The 21,053-nt window shown below is 36.0% G+C and overlaps 1 protein-coding gene across 1 annotated transcript in view; it reads right to left on the bottom strand.

The window, feature by feature from the left end:
- Window positions 1–298: 298 nt before the first annotated feature.
- PRKAA2 (protein kinase AMP-activated catalytic subunit alpha 2) overlaps window positions 299–21,053 on the bottom strand; it is a 715,862-nt gene continuing 695,107 nt past the window's right edge. Inside the window, exon 9 of the mRNA XM_044085510.1 lies at window positions 299–706. Within this exon, the coding sequence (XP_043941445.1) occupies window positions 471–706 (236 nt within the window). The 3' untranslated portion in view covers window positions 299–470. The remainder of the gene's footprint in view (window positions 707–21,053) is intronic.

Genomic DNA, 21,053 nt, shown 5'->3' with positions numbered 1-21,053 from the left:
ACAGCTTTAAACAAACCACAATTAATGGACTGCTGAAACTGAAGAGAAAGCAGAATGATTTTCATAATCCATTAATTTGTATACCTGTATGCAAGCCTGATTTACAGTTTATAAAACACCTGTTTACTTAATATGGAATACATTTAAATATACTTACTATACGTTTTATTTGATGAAGGAGAAAAAAAAACAAACAAAATGTTTCTCTTCAGCCTACAACTACACACACACACATATACATATATCTATATCTATTTATAATATATATATATATATATATATATATATATATATATATATACAGTATAAATACATGTGTGTGTGTCTGTATCTGCACTGTATTGTAAAAACCTACCCTAGCACACCACCTGGGAAAAGAAAATGAATAACTGCTATTACTGTATGTGTACATGTGTATGCCTGTGGATGCTTTCAGAGCAGCTTGAAGGAAAATATGGCACCAGTTTCTGTTAACGAGCTAGTGTTGTGATGAGACTTGCACACATTTCAAAAAAATCCATGATGTGGCTGCCTGGTCTTGGAGTCATGCATGTCCCAGTTCCTGTAAGAGATCCTGTTGGAGAACCACTAAATGGCTGGCTCTCTGTCACTGTGCCATCAATACTAAGTCTGGGTCTTTGTAAACCAGCAGCAGACCCTGATCGTTGTGGTGTGGAGGAGCCTGACTTCTGTTCCACAATGTCATCTGAAACAAAAAGGAAGATGTGAACACATCTAAAGGTGAGAGGCAGAAACTCAGCCAATAATTTAGTCTGCATTTGTTTTGCAAAGCCATAGCTATACAGAGTTTTTGGGAGCCATATGATTATTTAACCTGCAGGAATGTGGGAACATAGTGAAGGAACATGGTCCATTGTCTATTAAATCCATCTGTTGTATTTCTCACTGCATCTATCCTATGTCTTATTCTTTCCTATCTATATGTCAAGCAGTCAGAGCCATATTGATTACTTTCATTGTGATCATACCTCAGGAAGTACATTCCAGGGTCTATTATCCTTTCCATGAAACATTTTTTTCAAATTTAACTTGGAATCCCCCCTTCCAAATTCTGCACATACCTCTTCTCTGTCTTCTGCTCCTGAATTTTTGTAGCAACTGCAGCCATGCGATTCTGTATGTGGTGTGTGTCAGTGTCATGTGTAGCAGTAGTGTTATGGAAAGGGCTATTCTAAGGTAAGAGTTAAGGATGTGGGTAGGAACAGAAGCAAATGGAGGGATAGGGTTAGCATGCATTAGTGAGGTGTTGCATGAGAAGCAAAGCCTCCTTCACTATCCTTTCTAAAGCATGATGTGTCTAACTTTTACCCTGCATTTGTAACACTTCAACTATTCAGAGTATGTCTGAATTTAGTTGTAGGGTTTTAGTTGATGTATCACAGAAGGAAACTTTTTTGTTCCATTTTTCACCCTTTTTTTCTGATTTTATGTATTTCTCATTATGCTGATTATCAAAATGCTGGCATTGATCACTTGTGTTTTGGTGTGTGAGCATGATGAGGTGTCAAGTGCAGAATGGTTGGGTAAAGCATATCAGCAGCCAGTGGCCTTATCCTGTGGTGTTATACTCCAAGGAGAAAAAAGGAAATAATGTGCATGTGTATATATTTATATCTTATCTATCTGTTTATCTATCTATATATAAGATATGCGCGTGTGTGTGTGTGTGTGTGTGTGTGTATATATATATATATATATATATATATATGTTCGTGTGTGTGTGTGTGTGTGTGTGTATATATATATATATATATATATATATATATATATATATATATATGTGTGTGTGTGTGTGTGTGTGTGTGTCGGTGTGTATGCATATGTGTGTCTACATGTATATATAATATGTGGCTGCATGACTAAACTCCAAAACACTTTCATTCATTTCTCCAATGTATAAATGGTTAACTGTGACACTTAAAATAAACAAATTAATTCAAAGCTCAGTGTAACAATACAGAAGCATTTTAACCCCAATATGGGAAACTGTTGCCAATCTATATACTTGCCACTGTTTTATACTTATTCTGAAATTACTGTCACCTCAGATTAATAGGAATTCCCCAAGATACTGCAATCTTGGAATTAGTACATGATAACACAAAATTACACAACAGTCTGCACATTTGTGTCTAAAATTAGTATGTGTTGCAGATTTATCTTGCTTCTACTATATATGTAAGTACATAGTCAGCCAGATTCAATAAAGCCTACATGGTCCCTCTACATAGTGTGCACATCGTACCACGATGCACACATGGTAGCACAATGTTTGGATTCAATAAGTGGCTCTACATGGTGTGTACAGAGGGGCACAGCCATGCAAACAAGGTAAACACCGTGGCATGCAAATCACAGCATAAGCAGCTGAATTGTATGTTAATAAACCAATCCAAGCTAGAGGAGCTATTCAACAAGCTATAACGCACCTGTGTAGACCCAGTGCTGGTTTTCCCTGTGAATTCCAAACTATAATGGAATACACCCACAGAAAGAAATCTCCACAGAAACAATGTTAGGGGCTGCTGTTGCTTTAATTCATGTGTATATGCAACAGGCTGAAGTCTAAGCTGCTGCTGCTGCTAATAGAGCAAGGACAAGAAGGAGAAGAGTTTGCAGACCCTGAGTAACTTATAACAATCTGCATGATATGGAAATTGTAGAATGCTACAGGGTGAACACAGACACATGACATGAACTGTGCAACCTCTATCGACCTCAACTCAGAACCAGGGAAAACTGAAGGGAACCCATTCCATTGGAGACAAAGGTATGTATAGCACTTAGAATTTTAGCATAGGTACCCTTCAGAGACCAACAGGGGGCTTACTGGGGGTGTCACAGGCGTCAGTATCCAGGATCCTCCATCAATTCCTGAACGTTATTCTCCAAAAGGCTAGTGACCACATATATTTTCCCCGTACTCTTGAAATTAGGGACAGAAATATGCAGTTCTACCCTGTAGAACATTATCCAGATATATACAGGAGTTCTACCTGCAGCACACTCTCTTGAAGTACTGGGTGCCATAGATTGCACACATACAGAAACTAAGGTACCACCTGGGGAACAAGGGATGCTCAACATTAATAGAAAGGGCTTCCACTTTAACTGCCAAGTTGTGTGTAATGCCAAGGGAATGATCTTGAACATATGCACTCCCAACCCTGGCAGTTACCATGACTCACGTATCTGGCACACCTTCTAACTCTATCAGATGTTCACTAGGGTGGATATCCCACAAGGTCATTTCCTGGGGATGCAGGTTATGCACTGGAACCATGGCTGATGACACCCAGCAGAAATGCACACACACCTAGTGAAGAATGCCATAATGAGGCACACGCACAAACTAAAAAGTATCATAGAGCATGTGTTTGGGCTGCTGAAGACACATTTCCAGTGCCTAGATAAATCTGGGGGACCCCTGCCATGCAATTTCCTGTACATGTACTGAAATATTCATAGTATGTTCCATACTATGCAACATCATCCTGAGAAAACAGCTTCAGGAGGATCAACAAGGGGACGGAGCCCACATCCTACCACCAGTGGCACAGCCACATACAAGTGAGGAGTCAGAAAGGGACCCAGTAGCTGTTGTTGGTGTAGGCAGATGTAGTTGTCCTCAATATGCCCTCACATTGGCTTAGAGACAATGCATAGCACACTCACTCAACACCTAAGGGCCTAAAACCTTCCTCCTATGCACATACATATAGTAACATTGATGCCAAGCAACACTGACACTGTTTACCTACCCATGTAATGGCTGTGTACTGCTTGCATCAGACAGTCACCCCTGAACTAAAACTGTTGCAACTGCTAGATTTACAAGGTAAGTGTTGAACCTTGAGTACATTGTGTAATAGCATGAAGGACTGGCATGCCCTTGCATATTGTTACCTGGTACAGTAAGCAAGTAAAAGGGGGGAAATTTGTACATAAATTACCTTAACATGTTAGTGCAGAGACTTATTTGACTTATATGTGTCCATTATAAAGTAGCAGGCCTCAGGCATCAAAGATTCACACAGACATACCTGTCTAAAGTAGTGATGGTCATTGCATGCCCTCAGTTTAGCACCATAAGTCTGTACTATAAAATCATTAAAGAGAGAACTTAGAGAGTAATCATACACATTTCAGTTTCAGACTTCACAACCCTTACAAGATCATTAAAAATAATGATGGAAAAATGTTGATGCTATCAACTGTCTAACTTTCTAAGACCTATATATATGTCAAAGGTACAATTACCAATTCAACATCACAAATGCAGATATACTAAGATTTATGTCAGCTATGCACCCTGAGCATCAGACACAAATCTTTTGTATCCCTGAATACAAAAGATAGAAAACAGGGATATGGCACAGTTATCACTTGCACAGGGTGTTGTGTGGGTGGGGGGGCAGGAAGCCTACACTGACACAAAAGGTTGGTGAGTGTGTGTGAGTAAGAAAGAGAAGCAGGCAGACATTTGGATAAAGTAACAAATGACCAGTCAGACAAAATGAATTTTAAGCTTCATGGCTGAACTATGTAATTGTTGAGTGTGTGTCTGTATGGGTCCTCCAGGTGAAGTTATTGTGTGTGTCTCTGCATGAACACAGCCAAGCTCTGTATTAGCTCTACATTTTGGTATGTCTGATAAGTATGAGCCATGCATGGTAGAGATGTAGTACCCGGCCAGGAGAACTAGATCTACCAAGAGTTGCACTGGCACATCCACATCCATGGTCAAATGCACTGCTGCTACCTGAATGTTACTGATGTGTGCTGGATGAGCTCCCCTCATAATGACACCAGGACCATGACCCCCTGGCCTATGATGTCTGGGTGTGGATAGCCCTACCATTGATGGAGCGGTAGAAGTACTGCCACTATGGGAGCATGATCAGGCATGGCCACATTGGCTAACAGCAGACAATGTGGCTGACCCATGCCAACAAGGATGCTGTTCCCCCTCCCAGCAGACATTCCATCACAGACACCACCCTTTCCAATGTGTCATTTATCTAGTCCATTGAATCAGCAACGTGGTGGATGCAGTCATGCATATCAGCCTGTGCCACATCTACAACCCTAAGCATTTCTCTGGAGGACCTATGGGAATGTGCCTGTGCCTAAATGAAGACTTTAAACATGCACTGAGTGGCACAGGAAAAGACACCTGGATCAGGAGGAGGATGGACAGCACACCTACACTAAGCCCCCCCCCAACAAAACTCCTGAATGGCATCTTACCCAAACCTTGGCTATGGTCAGAGTTAACAGGCACTGAAGCTGCAGTAGCCACACTTCCTTCCACCTGTCCAGTTTCATTGGGCTCACTGGAATGGGTAGGCGTAGGCCTACTGGCTGTGTCTGATGGAATTTCAGGGGATGGCTGTATGTCAACCTCAGTGTCACATTCAACCTCTGCACCCATGACAGTGCCTCTGTTTTGCCACCACTACCACCACCATCATTATCATCATCAGATTTTGCAGATATTCTAATATCAGGTAGTAGAAGTCCCACAATTCTGCTGTCACGATTGCCTGTGATAATATGCAACAAACACAGGGAAAAATGAATTCCTACACTACTATAGTACAATATATGCTATCAAAATAACAGTGGTGCCACTATTAGACAGTATAGCAATACACACAACAGTCCTGACATCAACATTACACACTAAAATATTTATTTGAACTGCTCATCAGTACTGACATAAAAATGTTTGGCTTACCATTGGCAGATGATGGTTTGCTCCCAATGCTGGTTGGTCCTGGAAGAAGTTAAGTAAAAGGTAAGGACAGCATCATCACAATTAAAAATACAGAGGGTAAAACATTTTACCCTTTATATGTCCATTAACAATACTTTCAACAAAAACATGGATGGTAAGCCCAACCTAGGCTCCACGTGTAATCAATCAGAATGTGTTGACAACTGTAACAAACTTCAACCCCCCCAACCAATTTCTTGTTTAACAAAACTAATGTACTGATGTAAACATTTTACTATGCAACAGTATTTAACAATTGTGATACAAAAGCCTACCTGGAAGCTACTTCTGTGACATACTTGCTGTCCTGAAACAGTAGCACCAATGTCAAGGATGTGCTGTTCTGCACTTTCCTGGGAGATGTCTGGATCCCTGACACTGGGCAGGAACTCTTCATTTGCTGTTAGTGGTGGCTCTGTATCTGCACCCCACCCCAGTAACCATCCATTCACAGGCCACTGCAGCTGCTCTCCTCCATGCAGATGAGATCATGTCAGTGGCCCTGTGGCACACCTGATCATATGTCCTGTTGTGTCTGCCTGCTGCATTGACATCTGCAATTATCTGCTGCCAAATTTGCATTCTGCTGACATACCCATACATCCCCCAGTCAAGTAGAAAGGCACCATGCTGCCTAAAAGCTTCCAGAATGATCTGATTTTCAGGGTCAATGAAGGGTGTTTTTTGAAGATTGAGACACCTGTGTGCCATAGTCCTAGGTGTCCTAAAATGCAAAAGAAGGCTAATACACATAACTATTACATAACTACAAAACAAATGTTCCCAGATAAAACAGGGTAGGTAGCATTTTAGTATTACCCTCTGGAGAAATATAAAACAGTCTAGAAATCTGAAATATGAACAACAGGCTGGATGCCAAAAAAGGGAGAGTAACAGTAGCAACATATCCCTGTTTGTACCATAACAGAAATGCAGCTTTGCACCCTGACACCCTAAAGAACGGGGAAATTACACATTTTGCTAAAAAATTATTGAAATGCTAAAGGTGCTATCAAATGAAATGTCTCTGAAATATGTCTACAGATTTTACACAGAACATTCCATTTTAAGATATTGTCAAACATGTGAAATGTCCTGACAAACATGCACATACCATTATAGCACTTCTAACCAATGCATACAGATAAGTGTAGCATTTGCTAATCAAAATATGTTCATAAAATATTAAACGGACTTTTCTGAAAGACCTTTCAGGATATGCAGTATATAGCTGAAAATGGAAGCAAACCTTCTCAAGGTCAATAATCTTCTGTGCAAATATATCACAAAGTAATAGCCTGTTTTTGTTTTTCTCCGCATGAACAAGTCTCCTCTCCTTCAGGTTTCCTAGCTACATGGTTGCCTTTTTATATTGTAAATTCAGGACAGTCAGCATGCTGAATTGCAAATGAGGTATGAGTTCATTAGAATTACTGAATCCCAAATACTTGGCTATGTGTAGGAGATTTAAACATAGTACAGGCACTCCCTCAGTGTTTGATGTTAATGGATTGCAACTGTGAATGATTACTGTTAGGTAAAATGAAAATACAACAGCAATGCAGACTGCCCTATCTCCAGTGGATATGTCAGGTTAGACTTAAAATATGTATATAAGTCATTTTGTTAAGGTTGGAATGTAAGTAAGTAACACACAATTCACAGGTTCTGTTCATTAACATCCAACTTCCCCTTAACATATTGATAACTGTATATTATTGCCATGTAATATTCTCACACATTTTAAGGACAAGGATATAGAATGCCTTACAGACTTCATGTCTCAGATTACTGGTCAGATAAGACAAGAATTTGCAAAACACAGAGAGGTAAGACAGAGCTGCAGTTTTGCAAGCAACTGTCATAAATGGTTGTGTGATCCCTCAGTGTACTACATCGGAAGGTAATGCATGTACAGATAACTGTTATATGGTTTGATAGTGCTGTGGATGATGTTGCAGTTGGTTGTATGCAGAATGATTTCAGTTCTCTGCTGCAACGCTGTTGTCTGGTAAGGATGGATAAGGCATCCTTACTGTGTTCTTTTTTTCACTTAGTTTTTATTATTTTCCAAATATAACAATAAGAATAATTACATTTATCTGAATAAATACATGTTTAACATTCTATGTACAGTGTATACAATTGGCCGTAAAATAAGAAAATAAAACATTCTATGAATATATTTTAGTTACTCATTGTCAAGTAGTTCTTTCTCTCTCTTTCTTTTCTTTCAGAAGAGACTGCGTCTATTTTTAATGTCTCAATAAGAGACAGAACTTTCTCCCAAGAGTTATTGGACCATGTTTTAGGAAAGATTCTCAGTTCCTTAACATTTATTTCCATCAGCACACTTTCTTTCATTAAATTCAAGAAATCTTCAATGGTGGGTTCAGAGGAGGATTTCCATTTTCTTGTGATGCATTTCCTAGCTATTGCTAGTGTAGTTCAAAGAAGATAAAGATAATTTTTATTCATTTCTGTTATTTCATTAACATTCAAAAGAATCAATGACTTTGTTAAAACAAAGGAATATGTATAGATGGCTTGAAGAAAATTGCTAATATCTTCCCAATATTTTTTAATGTTTATACAATCATATAAAATATGTGACCAAGCTGCTTCACATCTTAATGAGCACCTCCAACATGTAACATTTTTGGATGAATTAATTTTAGCTATCTTATTGGGCATGTAAAATGCTCTGTGCAGAAATTTCCATGTGAATATCTTCCAAACTTGTAAATTGAAAGTTAATTTAATGGAGTACGATAGATTAGTTTTACTTTCAATTGATACATTTATTTAATGCCCTTTAGTAATGAAATTCCAATAATTTTGATTGTGATTAACTTTACAATTAATTAAAATGTTATATAACTTTGATGTTAAATTTGTCCATTTATAGTTGTTATATATTACTTCATGCATGTAGAATATGAGTTTGGGCTTAGATTTAAAGGATTAATTTTTAATTATTCTGCATAGATCTTATGCATAAGATAGCATACTATGAAGTACTAACCAGTCTGTGCTTGATATGCCATAGGTATTTTTTTGGGTATATAGCATCATCTGATTCTTTATACAGTGCTGCCAGCATGTAAAGTTTTTTGTTTCCCAGTTAGTAAGAGTGATTTTATGAATTTTATTAAAGAATTTTTTTTTGTAGAGCTAAAGGGCAATAATAGTTCCAACCATAATTTTATATCTGTATTGGTGTTAATAAAACTTCTAAATAAACTGTAAATATAATTTAAGTAATTTAGATTAGTATGTTTTGTTGTATTGTATTGTAAGTTAACACAAAATATATGCCAGAGTTTATTATTTTGTTCATTTAGTAATATATTTTTTGTTATTTTATTTTCATTTTAAAAATGATGGGATGTAGAGTCTTCCAAGCAGGAGAGTATTTTGGATATATCCAATTTATGACTATTTTGAAAATAGATGCTTTAATGTAAGTCTCTAAATCCGAGATGTTAATCCCTCCTAGATCCCAAGGTCTAATGTGATGTGAGAAGGCTATTCTATGCCTCTTAGGAAACCAAAGGAAGTTTATAAGAATTTTATTTATCTCTTTTAGAAGTTTTTTATTAGGGATCATGGGAATAGCTTGAGCTATGTAATTTATTTTTGGGGAGTAATGTTATCTTTATTAATTGCAGGCTATCCTCAAATTTCAAATGTAATTTATTCCATTTTTCAGTTTGTATTTTTATAGTGTTTGTAATATTATTGTAGCTTGTGGTTAAAGTTATATCGATGTTTTCACATAGAACAATCCCAAAATAATTTATAGAGGTAACCTGTTTACCAATTATATGATTTATGTTTAAATGAATGTCATTTTTCTTGTTCAATAACATATAATAGAGTTGCTAAAATGTAGACCTGAATTAAGATAACATTTTTCAACTTGCATGTCTAATTCATGTATGGATTCATCTGAGACAATTAGGGTAAGGAGTATATCATCAGCAAAAAGCATGATTTTGGAGTTAACTTGACCATATATATAAATTCCTTTAATTTTTGGATCACAGCGTATTATTGATGCAAATAATTCTATTGCTAGAGCAAATAAAATAGGAGACATAGGACAACCTTGTTTTGTACTTTTGGTTATTTCAATGGCTTCTGAGGTAAATGGACCAAGTTTTACATAAGCAAGATTATTTTTATAAATATTTTTTATCAAATTGATGAACTGAAGGGCAAATTCATAAATTTCTAGAGCTTTAAAAAGATAATCACATTTTAGATAATCAAAAGCTTTTTCTATGTTTACAGCAACTATACGGGCTTCTTGGTTGTTTCTATTTAGAGTGTCTATAATAGTTAAAATTCTTTGAATGCTATCATGAGTATGTCTATTGTAAATAAATCCTGTTTGATCTTCAGTTATGATGTGTATCAAAGATGTTTTAATTCTATTAACCAAAATGAACATGAAGATTTTATAATCATTGTTAAGTAGTGAGATAGGCCTAAACAAACTGCATTGTTTAGGGTCTTTATTTTCCTTTATTATGGGAGTAATTAGTGAGTACCTCCATGAAGGGGGCATTATGTTTTGCATTTGTATTTCATTTAGAGTTTTATGAAAAGTTGATATTGCTGAGGTCGTGAATAATTTATATAATTTAATTATAATTCCATCTATTCCTGGAGCTGTATTGTTTTTACTTTCCTTGATTTTTTCAACTGTTTCTTTGACAGAGATTTGTTTTTGGATATCTATTTTTCATTTGTCTGACATTTTTTTTTTATTTTAGAAAAATTTATATCTAAATCTAAGAAGTTGAGGTGTGAATTATAATTTCTATAATGTTCTGCATAGTGATGTTTAAAGGCTTCAAGAATGCCATTTGTATCTGATACTTTTTTGTTATTTTTATTTCCAATGGATTGTCCTTTTATTCTCATTACTAGATTATGCATATATTTTGATGAAACAGAATTTGAATAAGTTTTAATTTTTCTAGTGCCAAGTTAGTTTTGTGGGTTAACATTTCATTGTAATTTTTGTTTAATTCTTCAATTGCTTTTGTTTAGTGACTGAATTCCTTGAATCATTGGTATTAATTTCTATGATTTGTTTTTGAATATTAAATAATTCTGACTCCCATTGTTTTGTTTTGTTTTTGAACAATGTTAGAGTTTTACCATATAGGTATGCCTTCAGAGTATCCCACAAGACAACTATATTTGTTTCTTCAGTGTAGTTAGTATTTAGGAAGTATTGTACTTCTGAATCTAACTGTGGTTTGAATTGTTTTATTTTAGCGATATAAGCCGGGATTCTTGTAAAAGTTAATCTCTTAAAGTATATTTGAAACTTGAGGATGACTGAATTGTGATCTGAAAAAGGCCATGGAGTTATGGAAAAATGATTATTTTCATATTTAAGTCTTGAGATATAAAGATTTTATCAATTATTGTTTGAGTATCAAATCTATGGTTTATTCACTTTGTATCTATATGTATCAATTACATTTTAAATTATCAGTCCATCTCTTAAGAGCATTCTCTATGGGACTAAGATGAAGGTGTCTTTTATTAGTGGTCTCTGAATTGTCCAGGATGCAGATAAAAATCCCCTCCTATTATCAAATTGCCCTTATCTACTTTATTAACAAGATCTATATGTTTTTTGACTGTCCCTACCCCTATGCCAGGAAACCAATATATTTTACCAGTGTCCAAATTCTGTTATTAAATCTTACTATTGCAATTGCTATAAGTCCATCTTTGTCTTCAGAATTATAAATGATTTGAGGATTAGTGACATTCTTTCTCCATAGTATTAAATCTCATCTGTTTTCTTTTGTATGAGGAATGAAATCATTTTAAATAGTCTTTTGGGTTCCATATATAATTATCATTTGTTTTAAAGTGAAATAATTGGTGAAATACCACTTGCACTTTATTTAACTTTAGATATCTTAGTAACTTTGATATTTTCTTAGGGTTATTTAATCCATTAATGTTTACAGAAAGTAAGATTAAATCCATGAGTTTTGTTTGTGTTTATGAAGTATTTGTATTTGAGACATGTTCAAAGTTCTTTTATTGCTCAGATTTTGTGTAACCTTCTTATACATTTCATACTATAAAGTCAGATTGATTTTTTTTCCTATTAGAAAATATAAGCTAGATCTATGATGAGGCCAATAAAGAAAAGAAAAAATAAATAAAAAGTAGATAAACCCATAAAAACAAATAATCAACAATTTTAAAACTCCCTTTAACAAACATGGAGTGAAAAACACTCCTAATCTAAGAGAACAATATTGTTCAATCAGATTAACTCTCATTTCTAACAGCAGGATTAAAGAAAAATTATTGTTTCAGAGCTCCATATTAGAATTCCTGGAGATATATTATTTTCAAATGAGATAAAATTATGTGATAAAATTAATTATCAAAGAAACTACCCTTAATTTTGATCTTGGTGTGAAAATTTAATTCTAATTTCTTGACTATAATTTTAAATTCTTATATCTGATGAATACTTGTAATTTATCTTAGTCATTATAAATACAACTTACAATATTAAGTAATCCTATCTGGAGGTAATTAACATTTCTAGGTCACCTAGTGAATTTAATTGTGTAAATTACTAAATGATACCTAACACAAACATAGTAAGTCTATTAGAAAGACTGTTAGTTCATTTCCATACTAGTATTCCCTTATATAAATAATAATCTTTCTATTATTAGGAATGCTACTAAAGCATTGCAAGAAGAATTTTTTAAAGGCTGTATGTTAGACAGTAACAATCACTTTCTACAACACAATGTGCTTTATACAAAAATACAAATTAATTTTGCATTGAAGTGAAGGCAAATTATATACAAGTATAACTTTTTTCTTTTTTTATTTTATACAAGTGATATATTGTGAGATGAATTAGGATTCTGCTTGAAGAACAGTAATATTATACTTTATCAAAACAGTTTTCAGAAAATTGTGTAGTTGAGTAACTATTTTTTCACATAGAGAGTTGGCAATGAACCATTATTTTTTTTTGTTACTTTTGTTGGTTTTGCTTAGCATACAATCTATTGATAAACAGCATCATGAGTAGTACCTTTGCCCTGTGCTATTGATTAGTTTTCAAGAACAAACATCTTGGCAGAGTATTAAAATTACAATACTCGTGAAAAACTACATGGTGCCAACATCTCTATATTACTTTTATGTATACCTATATTATTATCTAGATTATGCATCTTAAATACAAATTAGTACTACAACAACAAAATTACCAATATGCAACCATCTAATTTTTATGATTTTAGCAACAGCAAGGCAACAATGAACTCCTGTTTCAAAAATAAAGATTGGCTATTATTTTGGGTTCAACCAATGAGTATTGGTATAGTATAAACTCTTAAACTGTTTACAAAAGCACTTTCCATATTTCAATCTATTAGTTTTGATATTTGAGAACCATAAGAATTTGCTAATCAAAGAAGTAATCATTTCTGTTAGCATCTGAAGTGATGGAGTAAACCATAGTTGAATTCACTATTATTTTAACCTGTATCACTTTTGCTGTACAGATACATTTTTATTAAAGAAAACAGAATGTCTCTAATATTCCACTGTATATAACTCTATACTGCGAACAGTCTGTCATCATACATATTAGTAACAATTTTATGGTTACAGCTTACTTCCAAAATGTAGCTATCTCCCCATTGAGTTCAAACTAACATGGATAAAGGATGACTGTCTTTACTTGTGTTACACATGTAGTATACTACAGTGACTAATATGCATACTATGTTAAATTAGAATAGTGTGAGTTGTTAAATATAGATCTTGCAATCATTGTGTAGGTGTATTATACTTTACTTGACATGCCAAGAGACCTGCCAAGTTATGGGTTATTGAAGTGTCTATGTGAGACTTATTTTATAACTGTAGTGATGAGACAGTGCTAAAAAGTTTATTCAACTAAAAGTGAAAGGGTATGCCTGTAGGGGAACTAGCCTTGCTGTTGATAATAGCCAATCAGCTGTATTTCCCTTTAAAAATCTCTTCTGTATTTTTTTTTATTCTTTAGTGAAGAAAAGGGAGGGACAACAAATAAGAACATACATGAATGCATATACGTGCATCCACAGTGTCTGTTTACAAATACACTGATTCCCCCATAGGAAGCCTTCATGTCTGGTATTCCCCCCATAAGCTTATATCTCATGGAAATAAATGTATCTAGATACCTTTCTGTCAATTGGGCATCATTCTCTGGCTCTCGTCACCCAGCCAACAGGCCAGCATTGACTGGCAAACATAAATATTGGGAAAAAATGCAACCTGAAAACACTGATAAATACCGCTGTTGCCAGAAAAATGTGTGTGGAAAAGTATCTTCAAAGTCACATTCATATTCCAAGTCTTACCACAACTCATGATGATTGCTATACACTTCCATATGCTTGACATTTTTTACACTGTAGTTGTGAGTACATCTCTCTTACTAATGGTATTTTCAAAAGTGAAATAAACTTCCCTCACTAACCTCACTACTCTGTCATATGCTGCTTAATAACAAGACGATGCACTTCAATATTTGGGGTAGCTTTGTTTTCTGAATCTTTGGAATGGTGCAGATGTCATCTGAGAATATTACTAAGTGGGTGACACGTCCGTTCTTTACTTTTAAATTTACTGTAGGAGATCATAATACGAACTGTTGTGTCTCGTGGACTGTGTCTGCTTCTTTGCGAAATAGCATTTCAGTGATGTTTACTTCAATGAAGAACTAAATCTTTTACCTGCGAGGTAATTCAGTGCTCAAAAATGCTCACGGCTGCTCACAGATAAAAGAGTGACAATAAACGGTCTCTTAGAACATTGTAACATTAACTAAACAGATTTTTTTTTTAATTATTATTTTTAAAACAAAGAAACTGTTGAAGGTTTAAAGCTATATTTTTTTATAGTAAAATGTCATTTTGAAGCAAACTCATATAAAAGAGGGTTATTTTTTTATAAATGTGCTTTTCTCAAACAATACACTACACAAATGAATAAAAGAGAATATAAACCAATGCAGCGTCATGCGAGCTTGCAAGAAAGTATGCATTGTTAGGAAATTAAAGACTAATGGTTCTTATCACACAAATAAGACTATTTGATTATTTTTTTTAAGTTATAATAGTAAGACTTCCTAAAAAGTTAATGAATAGATGTTTGTATTATATATCAGATAGAAAGAAACTTATGAAAGGAAGTTTATGACTTCTTAATGACAAAGAAAAAATATATTAAAAATACATACTTTTTGTTTGTTTAGGTATGAAACTCATACCTTAGTTGAAACTTTGAGAGATTTGGTGGCTTCTATATTTTTAAGTTCAGATTTTAATTTTTTCTTCCTCACATCAGACCAGGTATTTTTTCAGAAGATCTTTTTAATGTAGAAGACGATGACCAGTCCATTTCTTCTGGAATTATGATTATATTATTGTTTTTGATGAATGAAGTTGCTTCTTTGAAGTTGTTCAAGGTTCTCATGTTATTTGAGTAGAAAATTCAGATTTTTTTGCAAGATAGACAAGTTGTGTTTTAATTTTATTTTGTTTAAGATGCTTCACAAGTGGCCAAGTCTTTTTCCTAAGTTCTAATACTCTTGAAGAATAGGCATTGTCAAATCTTATTTGGTTTTGTTTGTATGTTAAGGGACTTTTCCTGCAAGCTGATTTAAGTATATGCTCTTTATCCAAATAAGATTGAAATTTTACTACAATAGATCTTGGAGGAGCATTAGGTGAGGAAGGTATTGATTTTCCTATGGCTCTATGTGCTCTCGCTATTCCATTGGATAAACCTTCTTTTAGGTGTAATATTTGAGGTAGCCAAGAATTTAAAAATAAAATGATGTCTTCACCTCCAGCATTTTCTGGAAGACCGAATATTCTTATATTGTTCTCCTTTCCTTATTCTTCAGATCATCTATTTTGTTTATTAACCAGTTGTTCTGCTGTAGAAGGAATTCACACTGATTCTCTTCTTCTTTAAGTCTCCCATCTATGTCATTTAGTGAGGTTTCAATATCCAGTATTTTAGTTTGTTGTTGCAAAATTCATCCTTACTGTGTTCTGAAGGTTCACTAAAGTGAGAATTCAAATCCAGGCTTATGTAGAAATATGCCATGTGTATTAACAACCATTTTGTAGTGTTACTATTATAGACTGTTTTTTACATTTTATCTAATTTTCCCTTTTATTTAGCTATTGTTTTTTAAAGGCAGACCATGAAAATAAGGGAAACGGAGAAAACCAATGTCAGGATTGGCTGTTCTTATCTCATTTGCACGACACTTAGTGCACAAACTGGACCAGTGGGCCACCCAGGAAGCAGACTGAACACCTGCAAACAAGGTGTCTGCAAAAGGGCAAAGGTGAAAAACAATACATTGTTGCAATGTTTGCTTTCCTTCATGCAAATCGTCTTAGTGGCATGCAGTGTTGAACGGCAGTTAGGAAAGTTCCCCAATATCTGCAGGCAGGAATCAGACAGCAAATAACTGAAAATGGAAACATTCAGCTAATTCTGTTGGGCACCATACAAATAGGCTAAGTGGCATTTTGCAGATGTTAACATAGAGAACTTAACAATGACTAGGAAATTATAGAAATGTCATGTAACTAGTCCTGTGGCAGCAGGTGTACGTGTAGGTCTGGAGTACAGATGGTCCTGGATTCTAGTACAGGGTACGCAACCTATTTTGACAGTTGTGACAGTGCAGTTTATAGCGATAAACTGAAAAATAGACAAGTGTTATTTCAACATTCTTGTGGCAACAAGCCTAATTGCAAAACTGTCATACACATGGTCTCCTGGGTTCTAATACAGGATAGTTCATACATTTTTAAAGTTGTTCCACTTCCCATTGTCTTCACTCTCATTTATAACACTTAAGATAATGGAGCTGATTAGAATTATATGTATGAGGGATAAGACACTTTATTGTATTTTCAGATGTATGACTGAGGGTATATTGTATGCTATATTTCTGTAAGTATAATTCTGCTATCTTGATTTGCATGGCCTTCATAATTACATAACACACACCACACATACACAACTGATCTATATACAAGAACCTTGTCAGGTCACACACATACGTAACACCTCAAACTGTCACCTGTATTTATAAATGATTCCGGCCTATGTTTGAGCAGCACATTTTCTGTGTCAAATATGAAAAATCAATGCTGTGGAAGAAAATGCTTTATCACTTATGCCTAGGTTTGAATCCCACACTATAAAATTAATTTTATCAGTGTATAAAGGCAAAAACAAATGTGTCAGGTCATGACATTTATGCCCTCAGTGCATGACTGCAAACTTAACTCACCTAACAGTTATCTCCCAATTTCCAATATATATTTCCAAGTTACAGCAAACTAAGGCCAAGTGTAAGATTAACCTTCCAGTTCCAAGTGTTTATGTTCTCCCTGCTTGGCCCTGCTGGTCCCCTCTTCACATCATGCAAATGCGGTCGGCATCATTGCTCAGGTTTGCATACTACCAGTAAACATGATAACAAATTGGTGGGAAAACACCATTTTTATTCACTCTAGGTCAGGTGTTAGACATGGCTGGCATTAGTGTGGAAGCTGCCAAGTTTAGTGCACAGACGTGGGGTGTCTAGGAGTCCAGGATATTTATTAGACTCTTGGTAAAGCACCACAGATAAAGGCTTCTGCAGGGGGATTATTCTAGCTTCCAGTACAAGTCTGAGGCATGGCGTAGTTTAGCTTAGGCTGTATCCAGTGCTACTGGGATCCTGTGTACTGGAGAACAGTGCAGGCATCATTTTAATGATCTATGTAGGCACAAAATGGGTACTCTGAAGCATTGGTTGAATGAATTTGAGACTACAGACATCCGACAGCTGTGTCAAAATGATAATAGAGAATTTGTAATACTTCAAAAGCTAAATTTAGCTAAGCCTAGTATGCATAATGCCCTTCTGGTCTCTTCTGTTCTTTCCCCAGTTAATGCCACACAGAGTTCTACAGACTGGCTCATGTTGCTCAGTTGGAGAGACTGAGGGAAACAAGTAGTATGTATGAAGCACAAGAGAAGTATTATTGTAGCATTAAAAGTTAAAGATAGATTTTGGGGCTTTTTATACAGTTGTAGTAAATTGAACATGCATATCTTAACTGTAACAGTAAGTATGCATGCATTAGGGTGCAGACCAACCAAATTTAGGAGTTAAATATCAGACTGTAGTCACAGGTTCGGGTTCAAATGCCACAAGTAACAAATATACAGTACTGGAGTTCTTTAATAAATATTTACATTAAATTCAACTCTATACAAGTGGCATAAATGCCCTGCTTTTAACTGTAATCTGTATAACTGGAACACACATATGTGCAATATATGCACATTTCAAAGATTACTTCCAACAAGCTGTTGTTATAGTGTGTTTTTGTTAGGATGTATACTTAAATATAATACTTCAGATCAAATAGTTGTTTCCTACTGTTAATGTATTCTAAGTCACATATGCTGCTACTAATTTTATCTCCTTTTTGCTCTCACCCCAACCCTTAACTCTTTATTATTTTATATTATGTGTTGTCAAAATTTGTCCATGTCATCTATCTGTACCAAATCACTAAATGCCACACAGCACAGCAAGGTAGGCCAGCCCCCATGGATCAGCCCCCCCCCCACTCCACCAGCTCAAGCACCAGTGCCCAACATTTCTTGGAGCCAAATTGGCAGCACTGCCTCTGCTGACCCTGTACTACCTGCACCCTCAAGGAAGTACTGCCATAGCAGGTGGTGCAATGGTACCCTCCTTGTGCAGTGGTGGGGGTGGTGATTTCATCACCTGCTGGGAGATGCCAGGGTTGGTGCATAGGGTTGTGTGCTGCACCATTGGTATACACCTATGCTGAATGGAAAGGCTGCTCTCTCTCATAGTCCATAGGAGGAGAAGACATCAGGCACTCCAGCCACCAGCAGTGTAAGAAGACATTGATGACAGTCCAGTGGGTGAGGACTCGATTCTCATTGTCTTCATGTTTGATGAGTATGAGCCTGTGGTATCCACACCTTCATCATAATCATGGTGTCCCCAACCTTTTGTGGCCCTCACAATCCCTGTGTCTTGTCTTGTTTATCTTGTTTGTTTGCATTTGCTTCCTTACCTAGCCAAGTTACCTGACCCAGAGATACCTATATCCCTTACCCAGAATTCCTCTTACTTAAAGAAAAAAAGAAAAATGGACACCTCCCTCTCACAAAAACAATATCATCTGATACATAGCTCTGTATTTCACACACGTCATCTTGACACACTTGATTCTGTACAGCTGGTTATACAACATGATTAGGTTGTTGTCATTCCTCTCTCCAGAGGTGACAGTCCAAATTCAGCTAATATTCTGCACAAATTATCAGTTGTTACTGTTGAAGAAATGGATAGCTCTGGTACTTGCCTACCACCCTCCTGCACATTCCTTTATTGCTTTCCCTTTGTTCTTCCCCATGCTTGCTCCCTGTTTCACCACTTTCCTATCTACCTCATTTTAACAACTATAATCTGGTCAAAAAAGGAATCACACACAACACGCAATATTACCAGAAAAATCAATAGATCCCTTCACTTTTTGGCCTCTGTGTTTGCGCAGAATTTGGCATTACTCACCTCCGAGCAATGCCACTTAACCCTGCTGCACTACATCACACAATCGCACATACTGAATGTACTTTAAAGAATGATGTCATTGCATTATCACTGTTTATTTAAAAAAAATAGATACACCTGGATTTAAACCCAGTATCATCTGGGCTCAAAAAGAAACATGACAATGTATTTAAACCTGCTGCCACAGAGTTAACAAAGCAGCAGGTCTGTTTCATACACTCAGTTGTAACTCTCAGAATTTTAGCAGTTTTGCATTTATGCACTGCTTAACTATGTGCAAATGGAAAATTAATGGAAATGTGTATTTTGCTTGCACAAACACTTTGCCAAGTCTCGTGCAAACCTGCTCCTTGCTGCTGCTCTATGCAAAGCTAAATGTAACAGGTATTAGTGATGCTCACTTCCCATTTTACTCTTTATCAGTATAAAACAGGAACAGTGGTTAAGTAGCAGCTTGTGAAGTCTAAAGAAGCAGAAGAAAACAAACCAATACAACTAAAACATTTATTGGCAGACCAAAGCTTTCAGGTACAACAACCCTTCTTCAGTGCAAGATAAAAAGCAAACTCATTGAGTTACTTAAATACCAATCAAATAGCAATCATTCAATAAAACACAGCCAATAAAAACAAATTCTCAATTCAACATATATAATGAACAAACAAATAAAAGCTACCCCGGGATTCATGAAGCTTGCGCCAGGCACAGGCATAGCGTAGGCGGTATAACGCCAAATATGGCCGTCGAGCGATTCAGGTACGATCCAATATCACGTGCACTACCGGCGTACACCAGAACTGCGCAGCCCCCGGCATAGGTATGCTAATCACCCCATGTGCAGTGTCGCACCATGCAAATGAAGGCATATAACGATTCATGAAGTGGTGCAGGCATAGCGTAAGCCCACGGAAATGTAAACCAAAAAACACGGTTTACATTTTCCCAAACAGAACATCGGAGCTATGGAAGAGGGCCAGACCCAGGAATCACAATGTTAACATATGCCAATGGCGAAATACACAGCCAATGGCATAAGAAAAGATGCACAACACGTAAATAACAACATTTAATGTCATGTCCACAGTAACGCACAGCACAACTGCAGGGCATGTGTGTGGAAGCTGTAACATAAAGAAATTATATAAAAATGTCATAAAATCGCAACGTAATAGAAATCAGGTTTACAGCATAATACACCATGGTAGGCATGGAACACCACAACCAAGGTGCAAGGGTTGCTAAGGGCCTGCAATAGTGTTCGGCGCGGTAACTATGAATTAGTAGTCAATGCCATGCAAATGAGGCAGATAATACTGAATCGCAAATGTCCCGCCGGATGAAGGTTGTACCATACGGCGCAGCGGTATAACACCGAGGAGTGGCTCAGAGGAGATACATGACATCAGCAGAGGGGGGTGCCACAGTAGCAGTAAGCACACTGGAGCAATGCAAATCTGGCCTGTCCGTTGCTAAGCAAAGCTGCAGGACAGGGGTGGGGAGGAAGGTATAGAATCGTTTAGCTGAGAGCACACATGGTGACCAAAAGCGCATGTG

The sequence above is a fragment of the Protopterus annectens genome, chromosome 10.part0 (assembly GCF_019279795.1).
Source record: "Protopterus annectens isolate FY-2018-M chromosome 10.part0, PAN1.0, whole genome shotgun sequence".
NCBI lineage: Eukaryota > Metazoa > Chordata > Ceratodontiformes > Protopteridae > Protopterus > Protopterus annectens.
This window is presented reverse-complemented; position numbering and strand designations above follow the sequence as displayed.